This window comes from Pimephales promelas, chromosome 4 (genome assembly GCF_988280905.1).
Source record: "Pimephales promelas chromosome 4, fPimPro1.hap1.1, whole genome shotgun sequence".
NCBI lineage: Eukaryota > Metazoa > Chordata > Actinopteri > Cypriniformes > Leuciscidae > Pimephales > Pimephales promelas.
In genome coordinates this window covers 19,003,293-19,028,910 of record NC_142772.1, presented here as the reverse complement: position 1 = coordinate 19,028,910, position 25,618 = coordinate 19,003,293, and the positions used below count along the sequence as shown (strand labels likewise).

Genomic DNA, 25,618 nt, shown 5'->3' with positions numbered 1-25,618 from the left:
TAAACAAATGTTTCAGGAGGAACACCACATTGGCGCACACCATAATGTAAAGGACTTCAAAATTTGTTCAGCTGTCACATAGCGTTGTAAGTCATATATGTCCAATAGAAATTAATGATTTAAAAACGTTTCAACGGGGAAACATCCTTTACATGATCTATCATTTTCCCAGCGGTATGACATATTATGTTTGCTGTTCTTTGTAACACCTTTGTTTGATCAATCGGGGACATTTCAGTGGGAAGAGTGTAACAGAAGGAGCGCAGTATTTAAAATCTTAAAATTATATTCAGTTTGATTACACTTACAGAATAGTGGCACACATTTTTTTTTTTTTTTTTTTTTACAAGAAAATGCCTTATTTTCACTCAACTTTGCATTTTCATGACTCGTCAGTAATCTGTACTGAATACGGTGTATTGTGTTCTCTGCTGTTTATTGTCAGGTGCATTGTTCCCGAAGAGGTCCCTCATTTACACATGAAAGCAAGTATACAATGAATAAAGCACCTCACTTCTTTACAGCCGTGACATTTCTCACTAAAAGTTGGTCATGACAGCTCAACAGACAAAATGATGTGCACCAGACTACTAACACTGCTTAAGCCACATGCAGTGAGGAGGAATCTACCACAGATCTGTTTTGCCCGTTTTTCAAGCCTCAGAAGACACCATGAAAACATAACCACATCCTGCTTTAACACAAGTGATGATCACAAACAGAGAATATGGTCTCCTTCACTGGCAGGTCACAGCTACGGAAGAAAGTTTTTCAGCCTCACTCCTGCTGGGATTGTCAATGCAGCTCCAGCATCTGTTCAGCCGTACCTCAGATTAATGAGACTGGACAAACCCATAGGTGAGCTCATATCAAAGACACATTATCTAGGAAGCTCAAACATTATCTGTTTCATTGTAATATTAATGAAGTGTTCTTGTAGGAACATGGCTACTGTATCTGCCTTGTACGTGGAGTATTGGGCTGGCGGCAGATCCGGGATGCCTTCCTGATCTGCGCATGCTTGTGCTGTTTGGTGTCGGAGCTTTGCTTATGAGAGGAGCTGGATGCACTATCAATGACATGTGGGATAAAGACTTTGACAGGAAGGTATGAGCACATGAATTTAAAATCAACTTGAAATGGAAGTTAGTTAGAAAGGGATCACTTGCGCTTCAGCCTAGTTTGTGCTCACTGAACAGGACACAGGAAGCAAATCAAACAACCCAAGGTCTAACTTAGGACCAAGGAGCAGAACCGGAGCACAGAACGTTTTAAATTATTTTATTAATAAAAATGACTAACGTTTCGACGCCCATGTGTCCTCTTCGTCATGCGTCAAAACGTTAGTCATTTTTTTATTAATATAATAATTTAAAACGTTCTGTGCTCCGGTTCTGCTTCTTGGTCCTAAGTTAGACCTTGAGTTGTTTGATTTGATGAAATGGAAGTTGCGATTGACTTTTCTTCCCTATTTTGACATATATCCGCATGAAACAGCTTCTCGAACAAGAAAAAATGTAGGGCTGGACTTGATTTTTTCCCACTGGGAATTAATTGGATCTTTGGATCACTGTGGTTTGCTTTTTTGCTGTCATCTCATGTGAGACAGGTTGTCCTGCCCTTGTGCCAGTAAATGCGTCATCAGAGACTATTCATAATAATTATTCATAATAATAAACTATTCATAATAATTACTGCAATATTCCACAAAAAAGTGATTTTATGGTGACTTTAAGATACTTAACATTCTTCCCTTAGTCCCAAAAATTAATCTATTGTTTTTGTGGATTTCTGTTCCACCAGTGTTGCACATTTCTATACTGTAGAAGATTGCTTCCGCCACAGAATAAAAAACAAAATGTAATGGCGTCATTTTTTTCTCACTATTCTAACTATTTTACATTTCGCAACTCTGACATTTATTATTGACGTTTATTATTGCAAGTTTATATCTCGCAATTCAGACTTTAAAACTCGCAATTACGATTTTATAGCTCACAATTCCGAGAAAAAAAGTCAGAATTGTAAGATTAAAAGTCGCAAATTGCTTTTATTATTTTTTATTCAGTGGTGGAAAAAAGCTTCCATAAATTTCAGCATTATCATCTGCTGTTCAGCGTTCTTACCTAACCTATCTCCTAATCTTACCTGTGTCAGCGTGCCATAAACAGTGTCAGTGTCAGACTTAGTTCATCAAAAAAGAATGTTCTCTTATCACTTACCCTTCCAAACCTTTATGACATTTTTCTGTGGTACATAAGATAAGATGTTTTAAAGAATGTTGGTTACCTTACCAGTTTTGGTGATAATCGACTTTCATTGCATGGACATAAAAAATACTGAGGCATTTTTTTAATAATATCAAATGTGGATTTGATCTTGGCAGATGTTGTGATCTGATGTTGGGGTCTGTCTTGTTTCTGGTAGGTGTCAAGGACAGCCACTCGGCCCATTGCATCAGGGGAGATCACGCGGTTTCAGGCTCTGGTTTTCCTCGGAGGCCAGCTGAGTTTAGCACTGGGGGTCCTGCTATGCCTCAATTACTACAGGTATTTCATATTTTAGTCTTTTAAAATATATACAATATATAGTCTTTTAAAATATATACATACAATATTTGTATGTATTTTTTGATAACAACTGGGACTGGGGCAGAATTTTTACTTTCAAGTTGATATTATACTAATAGCAAGAAGCTCGTAGGCCGCTCTGCCGTACAGTACATTGTCAAAACAACAGCAGTTATACTCTACACATTATCGCGTCTGGTTGAATGATTCTGATTGGTTAAGGCACAGATAACCACAAAAAATCCTAAAAATTGTCTTAACTTTAGGACAACCCCAGTGGTGGCAAAATAACTTAAAAGCCAACTATAAAATAACATAATAGCCCTGTCTGAGAATGACGTCGCATTTTTTAATGATACAAGATGAAGAACAGTTTGATGGTGGAACGACTTTGTGAACACCCAAGAGATGTACATCACTTTGACAACAAAACTCTGACAAATAATTACAGACTCATATGAAATAAAAGGATTAGGCTTTGCCTTTTCTACCAAGCTTGACTCAATGAAAAGCACCACTTATTTTGTTTCTCCATTTTAATTTCAGTTATTTATCTGAGTTTTTCCGTTTTACTTCACAGAAGCTATTTGCATGTAGTTGGTTGCTTGGTAACAGACCTGAGAGTTGATTACAGAACTCGCTGGAGGGGTTTAAGATTTCCTAACTACAGATAAGATGAGATTTTGTAAGATTTAGGATGAGAAATCCTAAATCAACATAAGATATGCTTCTGTAATACAAATTTGTGAAAAATCCTGAATTAACTTGTCAGATCTAAACTTAAAGGGATACTCCACCGTTTTTTTTTTCATATTAAACTAGGTTATTCACTTAACTAAGACGATTTGATGCATACCTCTGTCATCTCAGTGCGTGCACTCGATCGCTCTGGCGCGCAAGACACTTCGATCGCACTTAACTAGCCCAGTTCATTCAATATGGGCCAAGCAGAGAAGCGACCAAACACCTCCACGTTTTCCCTATTTAAATACAGTTACACGAGTAGAGTAACTCAACCTGGGACGGTGACACAAAATAAAACGTTGTGCTTTTCTAAGCGTGTAAAATGGATAACTGTTTTATTTTGTGTCACCGTCCCAGGTCGAGTGACGCTGCTAGTGTAACTGTATTTAAATAGGGAAAACGTGGAGGTGTTTGGTCGCTTCTCTGCTTGGCCCATATTGAATGAACAGGGCTAGTTAATTGCTATCAAAGTGTCTTGCGCGCCAGAGCTATTGGCGACAGAGGTATGTATCAACTCGTCTTAGTTAAGGGAATAACATAGTTATTGTGGAGTATCCCTTTAAGACTTAAGATAGAAAGTTTCTGTAATTCGCCCCCAGAAGCCTATCTCCATTTATAATCAGGATGTCAGTCCAATTCCTGGTTTAGGCACAAAGTGACCCACTGAGGTCACCAATCTGAGTTTCTAGGCTCCAGTTTGTTTGTCAGATGGTAATTTCATCTCCCCTGGCCCTGCATGTCAGTTGCTCCGTTACAAAGGGGTACAAACACACACACACAGATATACACAGCTTTTTCAAGGTCTGAGTTAGTTGAGCGCTAGCTTTGACGAGGAATTGTCCGAAAGCCTAAAAAGGTATACTTTCTCTAGTAAAAGGTCGAGACAATATTTGTCATTATTCTCTAGTGTTTGAAGTTGAAAAGTAAAGTAAATGCTTTAATATAAGATTGACTATGTAATTTAGAAGGATAAATATTAATAACTTGATTACCAACCATTTAAAGGATATACATTGAAACGGCAGTGGGTTCAAGAATATCCACCCCAACCCTTACAACTGTGTAGCTCACTGTTTGTCTGTCTTTAAAGGTTTATAAATTGTTGTTAAAATCAATTTTCCTGTGGAGAAAACGAATGGAGTTTTTACTTCTGGAACAAACTTGTGTTCTATTAGCAAACAGCAACATTCCAAAGAATTTCCTATGGATAAAATCAACTGCATTTTTTTCTGTCTTTAAAATATACATTAAAATGGGAAGAAAGGATGATTACAATATTTGTTTCATGCAGGTTTTCATTTCTGATAAACTGTGACTTCCCATCTCTCTAGCATAGCTCTTGGAGCTGCTTCTTTGTCGCTGGTGGTCACATACCCTCTCATGAAGAGAATCACATACTGGCCGCAGTTTGTTTTAGGTGTGTTACCGTTTATTTAATCTTTCTCAAACCCCACCCTTTCATATTACTCTAAAAGAATGTAAAAGTGAAAGTACTTAGACATGATTTGTCCACCTGTAGGTCTCACGTTTAACTGGGGTGCTCTTCTGGGTTGGTCTGCTGTGAAGGGATCATGTGACTGGTCTGTGTGTTTGCCTCTCTATGTGTCTGGTGTCATGTGGACATTGATTTATGACACAATCTATGCCCATCAGGTACGGTGTCCGATTAGTCAACACACCCTGACATGAATGAGTGTAGTGTACATTTTTCTGATTCATCTCCCCCTCATGACTAGGACAAAGAGGATGATTTAAAAGTGGGTGTGAAGTCTACAGCTCTGAGGTTCCAGGAGAACACCAAACTGTGGCTGAGTGGCTTTACTGGGGCGATGTTGTCAGGGCTGGTTCTAGCAGGAGTTAATGCGGACCAGACTTTGCCCTACTATTGTGCGGTGTCTGCAGTGGCTATTCATCTCGCACATCAGGTGAGCAAGAAAAACTGTAATTGATAATAGTGATAATATTTAAGCCTTTAGCCGTATTTGGATGGCCATGTGGAGGTCTGTAAATAAAATACATTTTCATGGCACCTCAACTATAAAATGAATGGATTTGGATAAGTTGTTCATGGTGGAGGAGCGAGTTCTGTGACCCAACGAACCCAGGAATGTGCTGCTCATGTGGTCAGTCACATGATAGTAAGCTGTAAACAAAATGCGTATGCTTCGAATTATATTAATAAATATTTTTGTTGCTTCTGTTTATTGAACTTTTACAATATTTACAGGATAATGATGCAAAAAAAATGGTTAAATAGTTAAAATGGTTTGTCTCGCGTTTTCTCAAAATGGTCAAAATGAAGGTTTTAATATTTATGGAAGCCCTAATTTATGTAAATATACAGTATATTTAAATTTATTATAATATTTTACCATAATAATAAGCCATTTCAAAAGTTTGTGATTTCCCCCCCTCTTTTTCTCAACCACTGCAATTCACTGTAGTGGAGCAGTAATGCAAAAAAAAACAAAAAAACATTTGGGATTAAAATTAGTTTAGATTAATTTATCTTATTACCTGCATATCAATATTTTCTGAGGAACTCTCTCAAATAAAAGAAGTTTTGCATTGACAATATTATGTGTGTGTGTTCCATAGATTTACACTGTGGACATCAACAGACCTGAGGACTGCTGGAAAAAATTTGCTTCAAACCGAAATCTCGGACTGCTTTTATTCTTTGGAATAGTGACTGGAAATTTATGGAAAAAGAGAAACGATGATCAGTATGAGACGCAGCTTAACTCCATTTCAAATTAGAGAGTCTGTTCTGTTGGTTGTGCGACTTGTAATAATACCATTGATTTACGAGACAATGTAAACCAGTGTTTCTTTTAAAATATTTATTAAATTGCTACAAACTGGTTCTATTTATTAAATAATTAGAAAACATACATTACATCTATAAAATTAATTTTAACATCGAGAACAGTGCCAGAAAGTTATACCTACATAAAACCAAAAACACCCAAATATTTTTACACGGTGAATAAAAATATAAAAAACAACAACAAAAATGACCCCCTATTCAGGTCGATTACTGTATCTGAATCAGATTTGGATTGTTTTAGTAGAGTAACAGGAGAAGAGGCCAGCTATTTGTGCAGCATTGTATGCAAAAGAAAATCTGAGGCACCGTGAACGTACCGAAAGAGACTGTAAATCACAGGTAAGAATGTATGATCATATTTGATGGGAATGGTTCATTTGGATGAAGAAGCGCGTCACTGAGTAATGAGGTCACGAGGAAGCTCTTTCTTCATATGGAGACTCGTAGGCGTCCATGGGTGGACAGGTGCAGACGAGATGTTGGTCTCCGTAGATGTCATCGATCCTTGAGATTGTGGGCCAGAATTTGGTCTCGGGTCTCACAAAAGGCTGAAATAACAGGGTTAAAGATACATTTTGAAACTGAATTAATAAGAACGCATTTGTTTCGTGCGAGGAGTCTGCATTTTACATTGATTTAAGGTACACACCATGGGGAAAGCAGCATCCTCTCGGGAATACGGTCTGTCCCATGTGGTCGAGGTAATAGTGGCCAATGAGTGAGGAGCCATCTTTGGACGACACGTACAACAAAATGAAATTTATATCGGGCAAGGCAATAAGCTCATGTTTTTAATAAAGCGCTTTATTAATTCTTCTGTACATAAATATGTCTAATTTAAGTTGGCAAGAGGGATACATATAGTCCAAAGCTCCATTAAGTTGACCCTCACCTTGAGAGGATTAACCCTCGAGTCCATCCGGCCCTCTTCGATGTCTGCGATTTCCTGTCGGATAGCCAGCAGCGAGTCACAGAAGCGATCGAGCTCGCCCTTATCCTCAGACTCCGTGGGTTCGATCATTAGAGTTCCAGCCACAGGCCATGACATGGTCGGTGCATGAAAACCTGTCATAAAAGGTTGTGGAGAATCAGGAAATGGTCCTCCATAAAACAACCTGCTTTAAATGTTTAATTCTATTTACCATAATCTTGGAGTCTTTTTGCTACGTCAACTGCCTCGATGTTTGCAGTTTTTTTAAAAGGCCGCACATCCAAAATAAATTCATGAGCAACGAATCCTGCAAATAATCAGAAATGTTTGTGAGGTACTTTACTTTTTTTTTTTTAAGATCAGAAAAAACAATGTTTCAATCAGTAACGCCAACCTTTAGTGCCCCTGAAAAGAATTTTGTAGTTGTTTTCCAGTCTTTTAGCCATGTAATTGGCATTAAGGATGGCCACCTCTGTAGCGTGTCCAAGACCCTTTGAACCCATCATCTGTTGAATGGAATAATCAATCAAATATTAGATTAATAAATCAGGGATACATGATATATTGGTACTATATCAGCCAATATTAGTTTATTTATTTACTTGTATTAACTTGATATTGTGCAGCTCATGTCCTCTATTTTATATTTAGAGTACCTTTACCATCATTTAAAATCACTAGTAATTGAATCACAATGCAATCTCTAGCAAATATTAAAGTAAATGTTGTACCATATGACGTTGTGATGCCCAAATACACATGTAGGATTTAACATGAATGTTTGAGCGTTTTATTTTTATACATTTAGGCAAATAGTATAGAAATGTAGTTAATACTTTGCAATAAGGTTTCATTTGTTACATTTTGTTCATTGTTAGTTTGTTAATTAAATGCATAAACTACAGTATTTAATAATCCTCGTTAATTTTAGTTAATAAAAATACTGTTCATTGTTTGATAGGTTCAGTGCTTTAAATAAATGTTAAAAAATACAACTTTTGATTTTAATAATGTATTAGTAAATGTTGAAATTAACATTAATTTAGATTGATAAATGTTTAAATGAGAACTCCGGCGCAAAATGAACCTTTGGTCTAATTACACATTGGTACATAGTCAACCGTTCCCTGAGTTTTGTTTTTATGATTATCAAATGTAAAGAGTTTTAACTCTAAAAAACTGTTTAGCTTATAACGCTAGTATATAGGGTAATGGAAAATAAAAATCACTAATTAATACCACTAACAAGGCTCAAAACAGCCCAACACTAACACAGTAACATAATCAGGGTCCCTACATGCAAACCGAAGCATTGAGAACGTTGTAAGTGTACAGACCGTTTAATAAGAAGCTATTTTTGAAAGACAGTCCACTTAGTGAAAACAGGAAGGAGCCATCTTTGGAAAACAGTCTCGAGCAGTCGAACCACGAACACCGAGCCAAGTGCGTTCGTTGTTCGAATGCTCGAGAATCTCAGGGAACGATTGACTATGTACCAATGTGTAATTAGACCAAAGGTTCATTTTGCGCCGGAGTTCCCCTTTAAGTATTGTTCATTCTTAGTTCATGTTAACTGAAACCTTACTAAATGTAACCGATAATTAGTCTGTTTTGGTCAATATTGATATCAGTACATCACTAATATTCACAAGGTAAGACAGGAAGTGCAGAGGGAGTGTTGACCTTAATGTAAGCCCATGAGATGGGCAGGATAGCGCTGGAGCCCCAGGGAGCGGCGCTGATGGTGCCCAGAGAACTTCCTGCATTCGTGAACTGAATGTTCACCACTGGATGATTGGGCAGGAAGGGGGCAAGATGCTGTTTTCTGGAGGCAAACAGAAGTCAACAGATCAACATTTCAGGTACAGGTGCCATAGGGAAGGTCTGTTCACTTCAAAACACTTACACTCCGATTGGTCCCATCCCAGGGCCGCCACCACCATGAGGAATGCAGAAGGTTTTGTGGAGATTCAAATGAGACACATCTGAGCCATAGTCTCCTGGTCGACATAATCCAACCTGAATCAAATGGAAACAAGAACATGAAAACTCCAAAAAGAAAACGCACATTTAATGTAAAACAGCGAAAATCCCTCTTATTGAAACACAAGCTTCTAAAATGTTTACAGCTTAATATTAATTCAGAATCACGGTGCACCGTTTACTCAATGCAAATACAAATGTTAATGTAAAAAAACGAGAAGTTAAGATTAACCAAGAGAGTAATAAAAGCATTGATAATTTTTAGTTCATGTTAACCATTGCCCAAGTAATGTTAATGATTACTATTAGAGCTGCATGAGAAACTGGATTTTTTATATAGACCACCAATCTGAGTAAACAACTAAACATAATAACATGCAATTTACTAGAGGTTCTGACAAAATGTTAATTGCTGCTGTCTATTTAAAAATGCTTTATTTATTTATTATTTTTTTAATATCTGTTTGATTTATTGAATCAGTCAAATACTTCACTGGTTTCATTACTGGATGAATCGATTCATTTTTGAAAAAAAATCTCTTGAAAAAATTATGCACTGAGAAATACATTTTTTAAAAGTCACTTGTCACCACCTACTGATGTAATGCGCCAAGTTACTTTCAAAAGGTGATGTGCTCCATTTTAATCGCTACCGTAAACGTCCGTGTTTATGTGAAAAAACTTTTATCCTAGTACTTCTGTGATAATTTGAATATTTGTAACAAATAATGATACTGTGTGGTTGAAAAGACCTTTGTATGGTTTTATACTAATACAACCGCTTTCTCCGACTCGGCAGCAGTGCAAACCCAGATTTAAATGTTCCGGTGTGATTTCATCTATAGGTTTAGTAGACATAGCCGAATTGTTGTCATTTAGGAGCAAGACCGAGATTGTGATATTTTAACGATTAATCGTGCAGCTCTAATTACCACAGTACTGTAAAGCCTTACGGTTACATCTTCATCTTACCTGTGCGTTCATGTTGGCACCATCCAGGTACACCTGTCCACCGTTCTGATGAATGAGCTCACACACTTCACGGACGTTCTCCTCAAACACACCGTTAGTGGAGGGGTAGGTGATCATTATGGCGGCCAAGTTGGCCTTATGTTTGTCCACCTATCAAAAACATGGTAAAGCGAGTCTTAAAAGACAAAGTGTCATTTTCCCTACCCCAGACAAAACCAAGCCATTCATGGTTTGATTCCCACCAAAAAGTATAAACACTGAGCTTTCAAAACATTTGAGCATCATGACACAGCAACAATGTGCGAGTTGGGTCTATTTGTTTGCTTTACCAAGGTGCATTCAGGAAACTGGTTTTAATCTAGTCATTTTTGCAATTTGCATTTTTGTTTGGTGCCGCTAGTGGGGCAGACATTACACACTTTTACACCTTTAACACTGACGTGATAATGTTATCAGGCATATCAGTATATCGGTGGAAATAGCCCTCGAACAGAAGGCAAAGGCTTCCTCTGTTGATAAGTGATGTAATATTTAACTCTTTAAATCATTGTACATACCATGGCTTTAAGGTGAGACACATCAATGTTGCCATCTTTGTCCACTTCCACAACCTGAACTTTCATGCCCGCCATCTGTGCACTGGCAGGATTCGTTCCATGAGCTGATTTGGGAATCAGACAGACCTGAAGAAATCCATAACAGATTTAATATCTGAGATTAATGGACAAAACAAACAAGAAAACTTACTTTAGGTTACGCAGAACCTATTTTTTGCTCTTATTGATAAACTTTCTGTTAAATAGATTTGCAACACTAAGAAAGATGACAATATGTGATCATTTTTCTTTGAGTGAGATACATATTCTGCAAATTACTCGTCAAAAACAAATTTCAGTCTGTACCTTGCATGAAGCCAAAGGGACTAATTTAAAGGGTTAGTTCACCCAAAAATGAAAATTCTGTCAGTATTTACTCACCCTCATGTTGTTCCAACCCCGTAAGACCTTCGTTCATCTTCAGAACACAAATTAAGATATTTTTGATGAAATCTGAGAGCTGGATCACTCCTCCATACTAGTCCATAGGCTTCTTGAGGGATTGAAACTTGCCGGCCACGAAAAGTTATTAAAGACATCGTTAAAATAGTCCAAGTGACTTCAGTGGCTCAATCTTAACTTTATCAAGCGACGAGAATACTTTTTGTGCGCAAAAACAAACAAAAATAACGACTTTATTTCAACTATTCACTTCCTTCTCTATGGGCCTGTAGTCAGTTAACGTAGTGTGATAGCGTAGAGCTACGTCACACGTAGGCTCACTATTGGCCAATGCTGGTCATGTGTGTGATGCGTGTGACGTACAACAACAGATCATACGCTGTTAAACTAGTAACCTGACTCGAGGCAGAGAGAGAAGTAAATGAATAGTTGAAATAAAGTCGTTATTTTTGTTGTTTTTGCGCACAAAAAGTGTTCTCATCGCTTGATAAACTTAAGATTGAGCCACTATAGTCACTTGGACTATTGTAACAATGTCTTTAATAACTTTGAGGCCGGCAAGTTTCAATCCCACAAGAAGCCTATGGACTAATATGGAAGAGTGAGACAGCTCTCAGATTTCATCAAAAATATCTTAATTTGTGTTCTGAAGATGAACGAAGGTCTTACGGGGTTGGAACAACATGAGGGAGAGTAAATGCTGACATAATTTTCATTTTTGGGTGAACTAACCCTTTAATGGAGCAAAGGTCTACTTTCGTTTATGCCTCTTTTTATGTTCCACAGGCATTTGGATTAACAAGAGGATGAGTAAAATAACAATTCTAATGTGGTTGTATTCAATTTTAATCAAGTCTTGCACTTAATCATTAATTGTCAAAATGTCACAGGCTGTATGGCTAAGGGCTTTCTGAACTAAGGGCACAGTGGACCAAACACTTAACGTTATGCAATTTGCAGCAGGTCATCATAAACAAACTCATTGTCCAAGGACTGCAAATCTTGAAAATCACCAAATATGGAACCTTGCACTGAAATAGAATCCCGTAATGGGGAGGTTGTTTTCTATGGCTATTTACTCAACCGTGGCAGTTTGAACCTTGGCTGGTTTAAGAGCTGCATCCGCTATCTAAGATCTGCTTATTAGGGAGATGATAAAAAACAAAGGCCAGGTTACAAAACACTACAATGACTTGACTAAACGCTCTGATCGCTGATCTTCTTTCCAGTCCCAACTTGTCAAAACAACTTTCCACTTTTTCAGCAATTTTCCCCAATTTTTAAAAAGGCTCTGAGTTCAAACATGAGGCTTAGGTTAGTTCACCCCGAAATGAAAATTCTGTCAGTAATTACTCACCCTCATATTGTTCCAACCCCTGTAAGACTTTCGTTTATCTTCAGAACACAAATTAAGATATTTTTGATTATAACGCAAGTTCATGTTGTGTAACTTCAGCTATGTCAGAACGTAGGCTCTCTATTGGCCGACGCTGGTCATGAGTGTGATGCTGGCCAATAGCGAGCCTGCGTTCTGACTTAGCGCTGCACTGTTACACTACGTGAACTGACTCCAAGGCTCACATAGAAGATGAATAGTTCAATAAAGTCAATCTTTTTATTTATGTTTTTGCACAAAAAGTATTCGTCGCCTGATAAACTTAAAGGGATACTCCACTTTTTTTGGAAATAGGCTCATTTTACAACTCCCCCAGAGTTAAACAATTGAGTTTTACCGTTTTCGAATCCATTCAGCCGATTTTCGGATATTTAGAAGAATATCAGTAACCAGACAGTTTCTGGTCCCATTGACTTCCATAGTATATATTTTTTCTGGTTACTGATATTCTTCTAAATATCAGAAAATCGGCTGAATGGATTCGAAAACGGTAAAACTCGACAGTTTAACTCTGCGGGAGTTGTAAAATGAGCCTATTGCCCAAAAAAAGTGGAGTATCTCTTTAAGGTAGAGCCACTGTAGACGATTTTAACAATGTTTTAATTTACTTTCTGGGCCAGCAGGTTACAATAGAAGCCTATGGAGGAGTGAGACAGCTCTCAGATTTAATCAAAAATATCTTAATTTGTGTTCTTAAGATGAACGAAAGTCTTACGGGGTTGGAACAACATCAGGGAGAGTAATTACTGACAGAATTTTCAGTTTTGGGTGAACTATCCCTTTAAGGTTAAATGAGCAGGGCTTTTTACTGCAGGATGATACTCACCGTTCTATGGGATTCTCCTTTGGAATTCAGATAGGCTTTGATTGCAGCCAAGCCCGCATATTCCCCCTGCGCGCCACTACAGGACAAAGAAATCAATAGCAAGCATCATGTAACCATTCTGCCTCAGCACAACAGAGTTCAAAGATTGCTTCAAATGGCTCTTGCCCAAGAGTACAGTATACTAATGATCCTGTTAAAGTGTCAACCAAGCAAAACGTCGAGATGCGTACACACCCCCAAACTTATCAGCACAAGAAACCTGAATGAAACTGAGAGTCGTGTTGACACGTGATTTGCCTACAGGACCACTGTTTGCAATCAGAATGAATCATCTGCTTGATATCGTAACAGCAATTTCAGGCAAGACACTTACCTGTTTGGTTGAAAGGAGATCTTATCATATCCTGTAATCTCACAAAGGTCTCTCTCTAGCTGTCTGAAGAGCTGCTGATAACCTTCAGCCTGGTCCAATGGCACGAAGGGGTGGATGTTTGCAAATTCTCTCCAGGTGATTGGCTGTTGGGAAAAGTTTACGGTCAAACAATGAAAAGATCAGGGCCGATTTTCTCAAAATCATCGGAAGCATCGGAAGTAGATTGTAGAACCATTGGTACAAATGGTCTCTACGATCAAGTTTGCTCTGATTGGTTGAAGTGAGGCGATGTCAGAGAAAAGAACGAGAAAAAAGGAGGGCTATTCTAGAACAGCAGAGCAATAGCGACTCACCATGAGCTCTGAGGAACTGTTCAGCTTCATTGTGCATGAGCCCTGAATTCAAAAGAGGAGTTTGTGTTACTGTGATGTTTCCCAATGAATAAATCCCAGTGTAAACGGTGATACTCTGATTTTTGACTTACCAATGGAATCATGCTATGTACGAGAGAAATATCCTTATTTTCCAGGCGCTTCATGTAACGTACAATATTGGTCTCTGAGTGATAGCTGAAATTGAAAGCAATACAAGTAATTATGATACAGAAAAAAGCACATCCACACAGTTAGTAGAAAGTTTCAGTCACAAACAGATTTCTTAAAAACAATAGCTAGCAATGAAACCAGCAAACAGACCTGTTAAACACTGGATGGGTGAGAAACTTGCTGGTTCTCTTGAAAGGGCTTGCCAGCAATCCTTTTGATCGCTCACTCATTTTCTCAGCAATAAGTTCCTAAAAAAAAACACAATATATCATAAGGGAACAAAGACAAACAGATTAAAGCAATATTGAAAATCTTTCCGAATCAGACAAAAACTTACAGCTGACGATTCACACCCGAAGATCCAGAGCAGATCATCCAAGTCTCTCTCAGAGACGGTTTCATCCAGAGACACTCCGAGCTAAAACCACATCAAGAAATGAAAAACATTAAACAAATGAATAATAAAATAAAAAAATATTTGTCCATTTGGGTTTAACAATGTTCAAAGGTCTCACCACTCCATCACTGTACAACCGCAGGTTGATTTCCCGTTGCGTAGCTTTTTCTAAGATGTCCTTGCCAGCCACGCCACAGTTGATCTTCAGCGTGTCAAAGAAGTTCTCGTGTTGGAGTTTGTGTCCAGCTCTTTTCAGCCCTATTATCACAACAAGAAACAATCAGCATCACAAAAATCCCTATACAATAGCTTGTTTTCATATGACGTCACGTCACTGCGTTGCCATGGCGCAAAATACAAATGGGGGGCAGGAAGTGATTTGCTGTATTTAGAAAGCACTAGAACAAAGTCAAAATGCCTGTGTTTTGAATCATTTATGGTTACTTGAATCGATCAAACCACAAGGAGTTTTTATCGTGTACCAAAAGTTGTTGTTCATAAGGGGGGAAAATGCAAGAAATTGATCGAAAAACTCTGGAAAAACGGCTTACAAACCTACGTCTGCGGTCGTGAGGAGCCGAATGGGATAATGCCCATGTGTGTAAAGTTAGTGATCACTTCGTCAAAGGTGAGTTAATGAAACTTAAGTGACTGTGTAACGTGTAACGTTTCCGAACTTTGTAAAGTCAAATTATGTCTGTAAGACGAGGTAATTGCTGATATGCCGCCTCGATGGCTGGAAAATCTCAATTCAGTAGAAAAATCGCTCCTCTTCATAAAATAAGGATCACGTCCAACATATGTTTGATTTTTTGTTTATATCTTTTTCTTGTAATAGCGTGTAAAGTAGTACAATATGGACTTTCCTCCACCTCGTCCATTGCGCTCTTCACTCCCTGCCCTCCATCTGAATTTCGCACGTCATTCATAATCACGTGACTGAAACCCAGCTATTCTTGTAAAAAGAGTCAACAGGAGTCAAACAACTTGCCCTCAGCGAGAATCAACGTTGCATTGTGGGTTCTCTCAGCAATGTGCCTCAATCCTTGAGAACCATGATACAAAGCATACATGGCAGCCATGTTTGCAAGAAGAGCCTGAGTAAAGAAATTAAAAAGTTAGTAACTTCACAGATAATAGACACAAATTCTTAAACAGCCATCTTTGTGAGAACATTCATTGACACAACGCTACCTCTAGCTCCTTAGCCTAAAGGCCTGTTCACACCGGGACGAATTTTGCGCGCGTTATTCGTCGACGTTTAACGTCTCGTGACTAAACAATGGGCGCCAATGTGAGTGTTCACACCGACGCGAAAATCGCCACGCGTAAAAGCGCCATTATTAAAAAAACGCCTCGGGTTCGTTTTTTTGGTTTGACGCGCCGCGTCAAAACCTATCCGACCAACGAGATTGGCGGGTTTGCTCACGTGTCAGGTACTTCTGAAGTTACAGTAAAACACAACTTGGGGGCGCGCGAACACAAAACGGTCTTGCCGAGCACACATACGGTGAAGAAGAGATAAGATACCTATGGGCAAGATGAATGTTGAGCTGCTGGTCTCGGAGCATAAAGAGCTATAAGATAATATTTATATTAGTATTTCTGTAATAATAGTATAGTATAGGGATAGGGTGACCAACAGTCCTGTTTTCCCGGGACATGTGTAAAACGGTCACTTTGTGCTTTATAGAAATCTGAGTTGAGATGAGAACTGCGCATAGTGTGTGTAGTGTCAGTTAGATTTTGACAAGTGAGGAGAGGAGATAACCGCTCTGCCGACTCTTTGTATTCTTTCTTTTATTTTATTTTTCTATTGTGACCAGATGTTTGTTTGTGTTTTTTTTTCTTGCTCGATCCCCATGTATCACGAGGAGGACGAGTGTGACGTTTGAGTGGTTTTATTAAACGCGGGGAAATATGACAACTCTCGTCTCTCGTGCATCTGTTCATCCGACAGCTAGTGCTATGTTTTTATCTCTGGGCGACATCTCAACTTTGCGTTACACATGTCCTGTTTCCACGTCCTGTCCTGGCTGTTTTTAAGTGATGAACATGTCCTGGTTTTCAAAAAAACTGCTGGGAAAGATCGGTTCTACAGCAAAATATAGAAGGGCAAACAAGGTGGACGAGGAAGAAAAACAAGATAAAGAGAATGAAAACTAAAGATATAAATAGATTTTGTTAGTTCGTTTTTGTAAGTTTGTGAGAGCTATTTTTTGTTACATTTGGAGGCATTTCTTTTAGTAATTTATTATTATTTATATATTTATTTTTCTAATACAGAAGACATTAGGCTATTATTTCATTCGTTTCATCTATTTCATTATTTCATTTATTTCATCTGTCATAATAAAACATTGAGACATGAATATGATCACCCTATAGTATTCTATTATTATTTCTGTTTTACATTAAGCACCATATCTAATGTCAGGGAATTAATTTACATGTTCATTCGGCTCATCGTCAGCGAAAAACGCTTGGGTGTGAACACAAAAAACGCGTTGAAAAACGCTGACGAATAACGCGCGCTGATATTCGTCCCGGTGTGTACGGGCCTTAACACCGTGTCCTAACCAGACGCGATGCAACAAGATTCCAGCAACAAATAATTTCTCTGTCCAATCGGTCAAAACCCACAGCCAATCAGAACAGTGTGTGGGCGGAGTCTCACGAGAAGTGCACAGCAATCGCAAGAAAATCAAATTCACAAACATGACACCATTTAAACATTATTAAACATAAATTACTAAAACAATCCGTCAAAGAATACACTTGTTTGTTCACAGTTTCAACATTATTGTTTCCATTTGTTTAATTTCAATCTCTGAGGTGAATTATCCATGAACGATTCCAATGACGCTGCTAACGTGTTATCTTGTGCGCCCGAGCTTCGTTTACAGTCTGATGGAGACGCTGTATTCAAGCTTTTCTATATTGTTTGTATTTTGGTATTGCAATATTTTTAAAAAATGGTTTGAAAGTGCGCATGTCGCGGATGTCCTAATCGTCCTAATCGGGCGCACAAGATAACACGTCAGCAGCGTCATTGGAATCGTGAACGAGCAATGACAACAGAACCGGAAGAGAATACAATGCTGAATAAAGTCATTGTTTTTGCCATGTTTGGACCAAAAAGTATTTTCGATGCTTCAAAAAATTCGAACTAACCCACTCATGTCACATGGACTACTTTGATGATGTCTGTATTGCCTTTATGGACAAGGAAAGTATAAGGTACATACATTTTCAATGGAGGGACAGAAAGCTCGCCGACTAAATCTAAAATATCTTAAACTGTGTTCTGAAGATGAACGGGCTTGGAACGACATGAGGGTGAGTCATTAATGACAAAATTTTCATTTTTGGGTGAACTAACCCTTTAATATTTGTTCCAAAGATGAACGAAAGTTTTTGTTATTAAAGAACAAAGAAAAGCAAAGCAAAACAACATAACCCATTTTTTATGGCAGTGTTTCCCAACCCTGTTCCTGGCGGCACACCAACACTGCGCGTATTCTTTGTCTCCCTAATCAAACACACCTGATTCAACTCATCAGCTCATTAACCCATCTGATGAGCTGATGAGTCGAATCAGGTGTGTTTGATAAGGGAGACAAAGAATACGCGCAAGTGTTGGTGTGCCGCCAGGAACAGGGTTGGGAAACACTGTTTTATGGAGTAATGCGATATAGTAATGCATTAATTTTAAAAAGTCAAACAGGCCTTTAAAGGGGTCTCAGAAAGTAAGGACCAAGCCAAAGCTCAATCGATTCTCACAAAGATAGTTGTGCAAGTACACACACACACACACACACAGTATTTTCTGATTATTTAAGCTCTACCTGGGCAGTGCAGATGTTGCTAGTGGCTTTGTCTCTGCGGATGTGCTGCTCTCTGGTCTGGAGAGCCAGACGATAAACCTCTTTACCAGCTGCATCTCTATAAAAGGAAACATTTGACGATTAATACCAACACTGATGAGGCAAACTACATTGAGGCCCTGAGACTATTGCAAAAAAAAAAAAGGGTCAGACTCACCTGGTTACTCCAACCATCCTTCCAGGCATCATCCTGACCAGATTTTCTTTGACTGCAAAGAATGCGGCATGAGGCCCACCATAACAGAGAGGAACTCCAAAGCGCTGAGAGTTGCCCAAGGCGATGTCAACTCCGAACTCACCCGGAGGACGCAGCACGCAGAGCGCCAGCAAGTCTGTAGCACAGCAAGCCAGTGCCTTTGAAAAAAAAAAACATCAATTGAATCATGCATGAATCATGTGCTATAATGCATCTGTATACAAAAAAAATCAAAATGGATTCTGTAGTGGAAACAGGATAGTTCACCCTCATGTCACTCCAAATAAAACAGACTTTTTCTACATGGAACACAGGCGAAGAAACATTTAAAAATCTCACTTCAACATATTCAAACATGCCACGACGACCGGTCTGACATCAGTAACTGACATTATTTAGTAGTATGGAAAGAAAGTTTTCAGTTTTTCCTCTTTGGTTGTACACAGGAGAAAGTAGTCATACAGGTTTGGAATGGTGAGGGAATGAGTCTCAAGGTTAAATGAGGTTAATGGTTCATGCAAAACCGAATATATACAAAGATTAAAATGAAAGTTACATACACCACCCTTGTGAGCCTGATCAACAAGTGCTGTGAAATCTTCCACCCTGCCCTCAGTGTCTGGATACTGGAAGAGCACACCGCTAACATCCTTCCCACTGAAGTCCATCTCATGAGGAAGCTTGAGAACAGTCTTCACACCAATGTAACTATGGCATCCAAACATTTCATTAGGATTAGATAGATGGAGAGATAGAATGTTTTATTCTATAAATTGGTGAACTTCCTTACTTGGCTCTGGTTTGCACAACTGCAATAGTCTGTGGGTGGCAGCGTGGGTCAATGTAGAACGTTCTTCTTTTGTTTTGCCTATGAAAATGACATGGTGAGTTAATCTTCACTCCAAGCCTTGGGGATATGAGTGTTTCAGGTGTTTGTTAATACAACCACAAAGCCAGAAAAGTTGGTACATTTTGTACAATGCACTTAAATCAAGAATCTGTTAAGTAAACGTTAAAGAGAATGAACAAAAGTACATTCTTTTTTTTTTTTTTTTGTTCAGTTTTCACTGCCCAGGGTAAGTGTGTTGTCGTAAATATAAACAAATTTAGATTTTGATGGCTGCAGCAACACTCAAAAAAAGTTGGGACAGAGGCATGTTTACCACTGTGTCACATCACCTTTTGATTCCATTTTTTAAATGTTTAGGAATTGAGGATACCAATTGTTAAAGTTTTGCAAGTGGAACTTTTGCCCAATCTCGCCTGATACAAGACATCTGCTCAACAGTCCGTGGCCGTAGTTCTCGGGGTCTTCTTTTCAAGATAGCACATCCCTTCTACAGTGTAGAGTGTCTATAAACCGTTTTAGCATGTGCAGAATGAGGCCTGGCATTGTCTTGCTTCCCAGGAAAGTCATCTTGATGGCGCTAATGAAAGACTGGATGGACTTGATATCTTTTTTTTCCCAAAAAACAAGCTGAAATCTGGGGTCATCTGACCATAGCAAACATTTCCACTGTCTTTTGGACCACCTGAGATAGGCTTGGGCCTATAGAACATCTCTGGATAGAATTGATGTATAGCTTTCTCCTTGAACAACACAGATTCAAGTGGCATTGATTCCTTGATGAAGAAGCAGACTGTTAAATGACAATGGTTTTCCAAAAGTACTCCCGAGCCCATGTAGCTGTATTCAACAGTAGCATGACAATTTCTCATGCAATGCAATGCAATCTGAGGGCTTAAAGGTCACACACATTCAACTGAGATTTCCTGCCTTGCCCTAAATGTTCAAGATTTCTCTGGATACCCTGGACCTTTTCACAATATTATGTAAGGTAGAAGGTGAAATACCTAAATTCTTTGTAATCTTGCATCGTTGAAATTTTTGAATTGACAATGCTCTCATGGTATTTAGAAAAGTGGTGCGCCGTGACCCATCTTTGCTAGCAAAGACTGAGATGCTCCTTTTACACTAAATCACGATACCATCACCTATTAAAGGGGTCATGAACTGGCTTTTAAAATTTTATTATATTGTTGTCTGAGGTCAACTTAAGACGTTCGCTTGGTTTTTGGATTCAAAAACATCAAAATGAATAAGTAATAGGCTATTTTGTACCCAAGTTGTGAGCCTTCCTGAAAAACGGTCGGTTTTTATGGGCGTGTCGCACTGAAGACTTGGAAATAAACACCCACTGCTGTGAGTGGATAACAGTTTTGCATGTTATAATGAGTTTAACTCACCCGTCGGTGTACGTGGGGGAAAACGTCCAATGTTGTAAAATGGTAACCGGATTCGCCCATGCATGTTCAACCAAGAGTCCGTGTGTTGCACAATGGGCTATATGCACGCATAAGTTCCGCATTTGACGTAAGGATGCTCGTCCATTTCCGGTTGTGTAGATTAAAGCGGAGGAAAACCGGAGAAAACGGGATTATGGCAGAGTCTTCAATATTTGCTGTCCTCCCGTCTTTGAAACGAAATGTACATACGTTTAGATGTAATTTTATATATAGTTATGTTTATATAATATAATTTTAAAAAGAAGCATAAACACAACGAGGGGTGTCTGTTTTATCTGTTTTTGTGACTAACGTTTCATTAGTATAACCATGGAGTATAAAATTAAATATAAATTCTCGGTATTGCATTGGACTCTATGATCGGCGGAAGTTATCGAGCATCCTTAATCCTTCACCGGAAATAACGCCGTGCATAGAGCCCATTCCTGTCAGATCCAATATAGACGGCACAGCACTGTTCTTTACTCTTAATCGGTCTGGAAATCCAGTCTTGTTTACAAAACAATCCTCAGTGAAATGAAGCGAACAGACGACGATGTTTTCCTCATCAGCTGGAACGTCATTAAAAATAAAGTTTATCCATACAGTCCTATTGGAATCCACAGGAAGCTTATGCAGCGACTGTCTTCTTCCACAACAAGGCGCTGCACAATATTCTGTATTGCTCGTTAGATCGATCCGGTTTGTCATCACGAGATAGGCATAGGCATGTATGTTAGGCTACTTAGCTATGCGTGTAATGCGCGAATTGGTGGGCGGGGCTAAACCGGCTGTGTTGAAGTAGGTGTTGATCTTCTTCTGCGGGGGTGGTGTTTTAACCCCTTCGACGTCATAGTTTCCCACTTTTAAAAACGAGACGTTTTCAGAGGCTGGTGTAAATAAAAGCTTTTATTGGACTAACACGGACGTTTTCAGTTCTGAAACTTACAGGATATTCTTATAATATGATGACCTCTTAGATGTCAAAAGCTCAAAGAAAATTTGATTTCTCAGTTCATCACCCCTTTAACAATTCATCTACTTATTGTGGACTGTTTCAAAAGAGTTTAACTTGGATATTCTAGATTCTTTTTTTTTTCCTCTCGCCTCTATTCCAACTTTTTAGGAGAGTTTTGCAGCCATCAAAATAAAAATGTGTTTATATTTATCATTTATAAGTTGGTCAGTGAAAACTGTGAAAATATTTTCTTCGTCAGTTAAATAAAGGTTAAAGAGAACAAACAAACCACAGATTAATATTGTATTGCATTTTACAAAAATGTCTAAAATTGAAGTCTAAACTAAAATGGCATCATGTTCTTTACAGATGTTTCCAGCAGTTGGTGGACTAACCTGTTGCAGAGCTGCATGGCCTCTGCAGCGGCAGTACCTTCATCCAGCAACGATGCATTGGCTACTGCCATTCCGGTGATGTCACAGACCATTGTCTGATAATTAAGCAAGCTCTCCAGACGCCCCTGAGAGACCTCAGGCTGGTATGGTGTGTACTGAGTGACCCTATAGAGAACACACACACACAAAATAAACTCACTAAAGCTCTAACCAAAGACCTTCCACTTGAGTCACAAGACACTTCTGATGCTGGGCGTGCTACTCCTTTATGTAATAAGAATCATCAAAATGCAATTTCCTATTTGACTTGAACTGTACTGACCATGAGAAACTAATGAACGTAAGTCTCATTACAGAAACAAAGGGTTGATGTGTCAAAATTGTTTTGTTGGTCCCCTTTTGGCTGTGCTCCACCAAAAGGTGAAATAAATCAAGACAATACATACCATCCTGAATTCTCAAGCAGGTTTCTTTGTATGACTTGTGGGACTGAGCAGTTATAATAGCCCATTCCAATATAGGACCTCCACAACTTGTTCCTCGATGCAATCTTTTGGAGTGAGTCGAGAATTTCATTCTCACCTGTGGAATTTAAAGTACAGGGATTAGAACGATTTGGATATCGGAGGTTAAAACAAACGGTGTAAAACTCCCTACAGTGCTCACATACTTAAAAAAATCTGATCACGTCTTTCAGATCGAAGCTCATTCTATAAACAAAAATAGCCTCATGGTTTCTCTTGCATCAAATTGAAATAAGCCTCATTTTACAAGTGACTGTGGCCACAATATTTTTTGGAAGCTTCTCACATGACTAATATAATGAGGAGTACTTAATAACTGCCTTCACACACCTGGTATTTAAGCACACCCCTAAAAAAACAACACACCAATTGCAACATATGACCTACATTGACCTGATGAATAATACAAGAGCATGTGATCTCACTGATTAAGAGTTTTTGCAATTTATAATTTAGCAGTTAAACAGTAGATAAAGGGCACATATGGGACATTTTCTGATGGCTTGGGAACTAGTTTAATGGTTGTAGTTTGAGGGCACCGTAGCCGGTTCATACCGAGACACAAATTCCCGAGGCATTCTGTTGCAGCTTAGCAACACAGCAACTGAGCGGGGCGAATATAATGCAGTAGTAAAAACAGCTAGAGAAACGCACATTATGGAAACTACAAATTTGAAACTAGAGTGCCAAAGCAGTCTATTCTTGTTGAGCAGTGAATTTGCAGGATTTGCAGTTCAAGCTCTGTGCAGCTGAACCAGCAGAATCCAGTATAGCCCCCATCAGCTTCAGCATGGCTTGCTTCATTGAAGACACACAAGCAGAGGAGAAAACTGACTCCTGCCATATGTCAAAGCTCGTAGTGACTATAATAAATTAGACCATATTTCTTTTAAAACCTTTTTTGTCATTCATAACAATGATTTGGGAAGGGGGGAAACAGTCTAGTGAGTGGTGTAAGAATATTGCTCTTATTATTATTTTTTTTTACATCTGCATAGTGTGTTAATATAATAAAAATTTGGTTTTAAATTTTAATAGTCGTATTGTCAGCAGAAATTAAAATTAAACCGTGTTATTCACACACCGGTGTTTAATAGGTGTTGTTTCTATGTAAATCGTCGATTTTTATAGAAAATATATTTTTTTAAATAATTGTTAGACGTTATGACTGCTAAATCAACTCGAAGTTCATCCTGTTACACGTCGTTATTCTTATTAAATTGTCAATTATTATGCAAAGTTATATGTTGAGCGGTGCACACGTGATGTAATGCTACTGCTAACCAGATCAAACTGGCCGTGTGACGCTGAACTTTACACTCTAATTGTCATCCTATTGGCATCGGCTGAGGGCGTCAGGAGATTGGTGCTGCTCGCCGGGCTCCGCAAAAACAACTCCTAATATGTTCAAAGGAAGACTTAACGGTGAAAAACCCTCCAGTAAGGTCTATTGGCACACAAAGAGCGTGTAACCTACATTCCTCGCTCAGATAGACTCCTTTGTTGGAGTCTGGTCCGTTAGAAAAACCCCAATTCGAAATATTTCGAAATAAAAATATATGTTTGATAGAAAGACAATGCAATTAATAATTCCGCTGCCCTACAATCTGCCACCAAAATAGTTTTACATTTTATGAAATGCAACCTCGCGGTTTGCTTCACAGACAGTCAATGCAAATATATGATGAATTAACAACAACAAACAACACGTGTTTCCTCTGTTTGCCGCTGCTGAGAAGAGTAAGAGCAACTTACACACGGGATCGTCCATTTTCAAACTTCTTCCCAGGCGGATGGATGCGGGAATTGTGTTTTCTATTAGCTGAGCGATTGACTGAAATCAAAATCAAAATGTGAACTATTAGCCTATATTGTTTATTAATTGTATCAACACAAACCGCGAAAATTGTTGCACATTAGAAAGTTGAAGATGCGGGTAAAATGCAGATTTAAAGCGTTTAAATTGACTTGCATTGATGCATATTAGTTTAAAATATGCGGTTTAATTCGAATAAATAGGTCTTACCTCAAGTCCAAGAGTATTGAGCATCTCTCTTTTCTCTTTGTCACCCGGTCCAATGTGCCTTTCAGAGAAATCATCGTGTCTCGGCAGAATTCTTTCAATCTTTCTGGACCACAGAACCTGTGAGGTGCCCATACAGCGCACATTTGCAGACAAATCTACAGTTAAACCGCGAAGTTTCTTGAAAATATCCCCTTTGCTGCTGATATTCCTATACGGCACGCGAGCGTTCATCGACCTGCTGATGACAACCCGCCAGGATTTAGCGCAGCTCTGCATGTTCTTCGCTTGAGATTAACGAAAATTGTTCACGATAATCTGTCAGCCAGCCTCCACGCCGTGTGCCCCACTAAATGTCTGTGAAATTCCTTAAAAGTGTCTATTTATACGCCTCCTCGTTGCACAAGGAGCAGCCAATCGATAAGTGAACTGTCTCTGACGCAGAGACAAGCCCAGCTCGCTCAGGTTCCGCCGTAACTTTCGAATGTGCCGTGGGGAGTTTAATACGAAGCGCTTAAAGCTTCATTAGGCTAACTCATACAGCGGGTATCTGCTCGATATCCTTTCTATGTTTTTACATGCTTTGTAGTTGCGTTTTTGAACGCACAATAAAACGCTATGAAAAATGTGGAGCAAACAGAATCTATCTATCGATCTATCTCTGACTGTCTGTATAGGATCTATCTATCTATCTATCTATCTATCTATCTATCTATCTATCTATCTATCTATCTATCTATCTATCTATCTATCTATCTATCTATCTATCTATCTATCTATCTAT

The 25,618-nt window shown here is 38.6% G+C and overlaps 2 protein-coding genes across 3 annotated transcripts; one reads left to right on the top strand and one right to left on the bottom strand.

Annotated features, from left to right (window-relative positions):
* Positions 1-15: 15 nt before the first annotated feature.
* coq2 (coenzyme Q2, polyprenyltransferase) lies at positions 16-6,180 on the top strand. 2 transcript variants are annotated; one of them, XM_039662041.2, is made up of 8 exons: positions 16-86; positions 446-858; positions 941-1,107; positions 2,428-2,549; positions 4,646-4,731; positions 4,834-4,967; positions 5,051-5,239; positions 5,913-6,180. In XM_039662041.2, exons 2-8 carry the CDS (start codon positions 573-575, stop codon positions 6,072-6,074), a joined length of 1,146 nt encoding a protein of 381 aa, XP_039517975.2. In that variant the 5' UTR covers positions 16-86; positions 446-572; the 3' UTR covers positions 6,075-6,180. The 2 variants fall into 2 exon arrangements, with proteins under 2 accessions (XP_039517975.2, XP_039517976.2); XM_039662042.2 differs by having other exon boundaries at positions 24-174.
* On the bottom strand, positions 6,143-25,307 carry gldc (glycine dehydrogenase (decarboxylating)). The gene is made up of 25 exons (XM_039662040.2): positions 24,838-25,307; positions 24,567-24,645; positions 22,734-22,869; positions 22,288-22,452; positions 19,439-19,516; positions 19,209-19,356; positions 18,610-18,806; positions 18,414-18,510; positions 15,557-15,662; positions 14,684-14,823; positions 14,506-14,586; positions 14,319-14,416; positions 14,108-14,192; positions 13,977-14,018; positions 13,624-13,766; positions 13,251-13,326; positions 10,588-10,713; positions 10,031-10,180; positions 8,982-9,094; positions 8,759-8,900; positions 7,470-7,581; positions 7,287-7,382; positions 7,037-7,209; positions 6,794-6,874; positions 6,143-6,692 (listed from the first exon to the last, which is right to left on the bottom strand). Exons 1-25 carry the CDS (start codon positions 25,111-25,113, stop codon positions 6,555-6,557), a joined length of 3,078 nt encoding a protein of 1,025 aa, XP_039517974.2. The 5' UTR covers positions 25,114-25,307; the 3' UTR covers positions 6,143-6,554.
* Between the last annotated feature and the right edge of the window lie 311 nt (positions 25,308-25,618).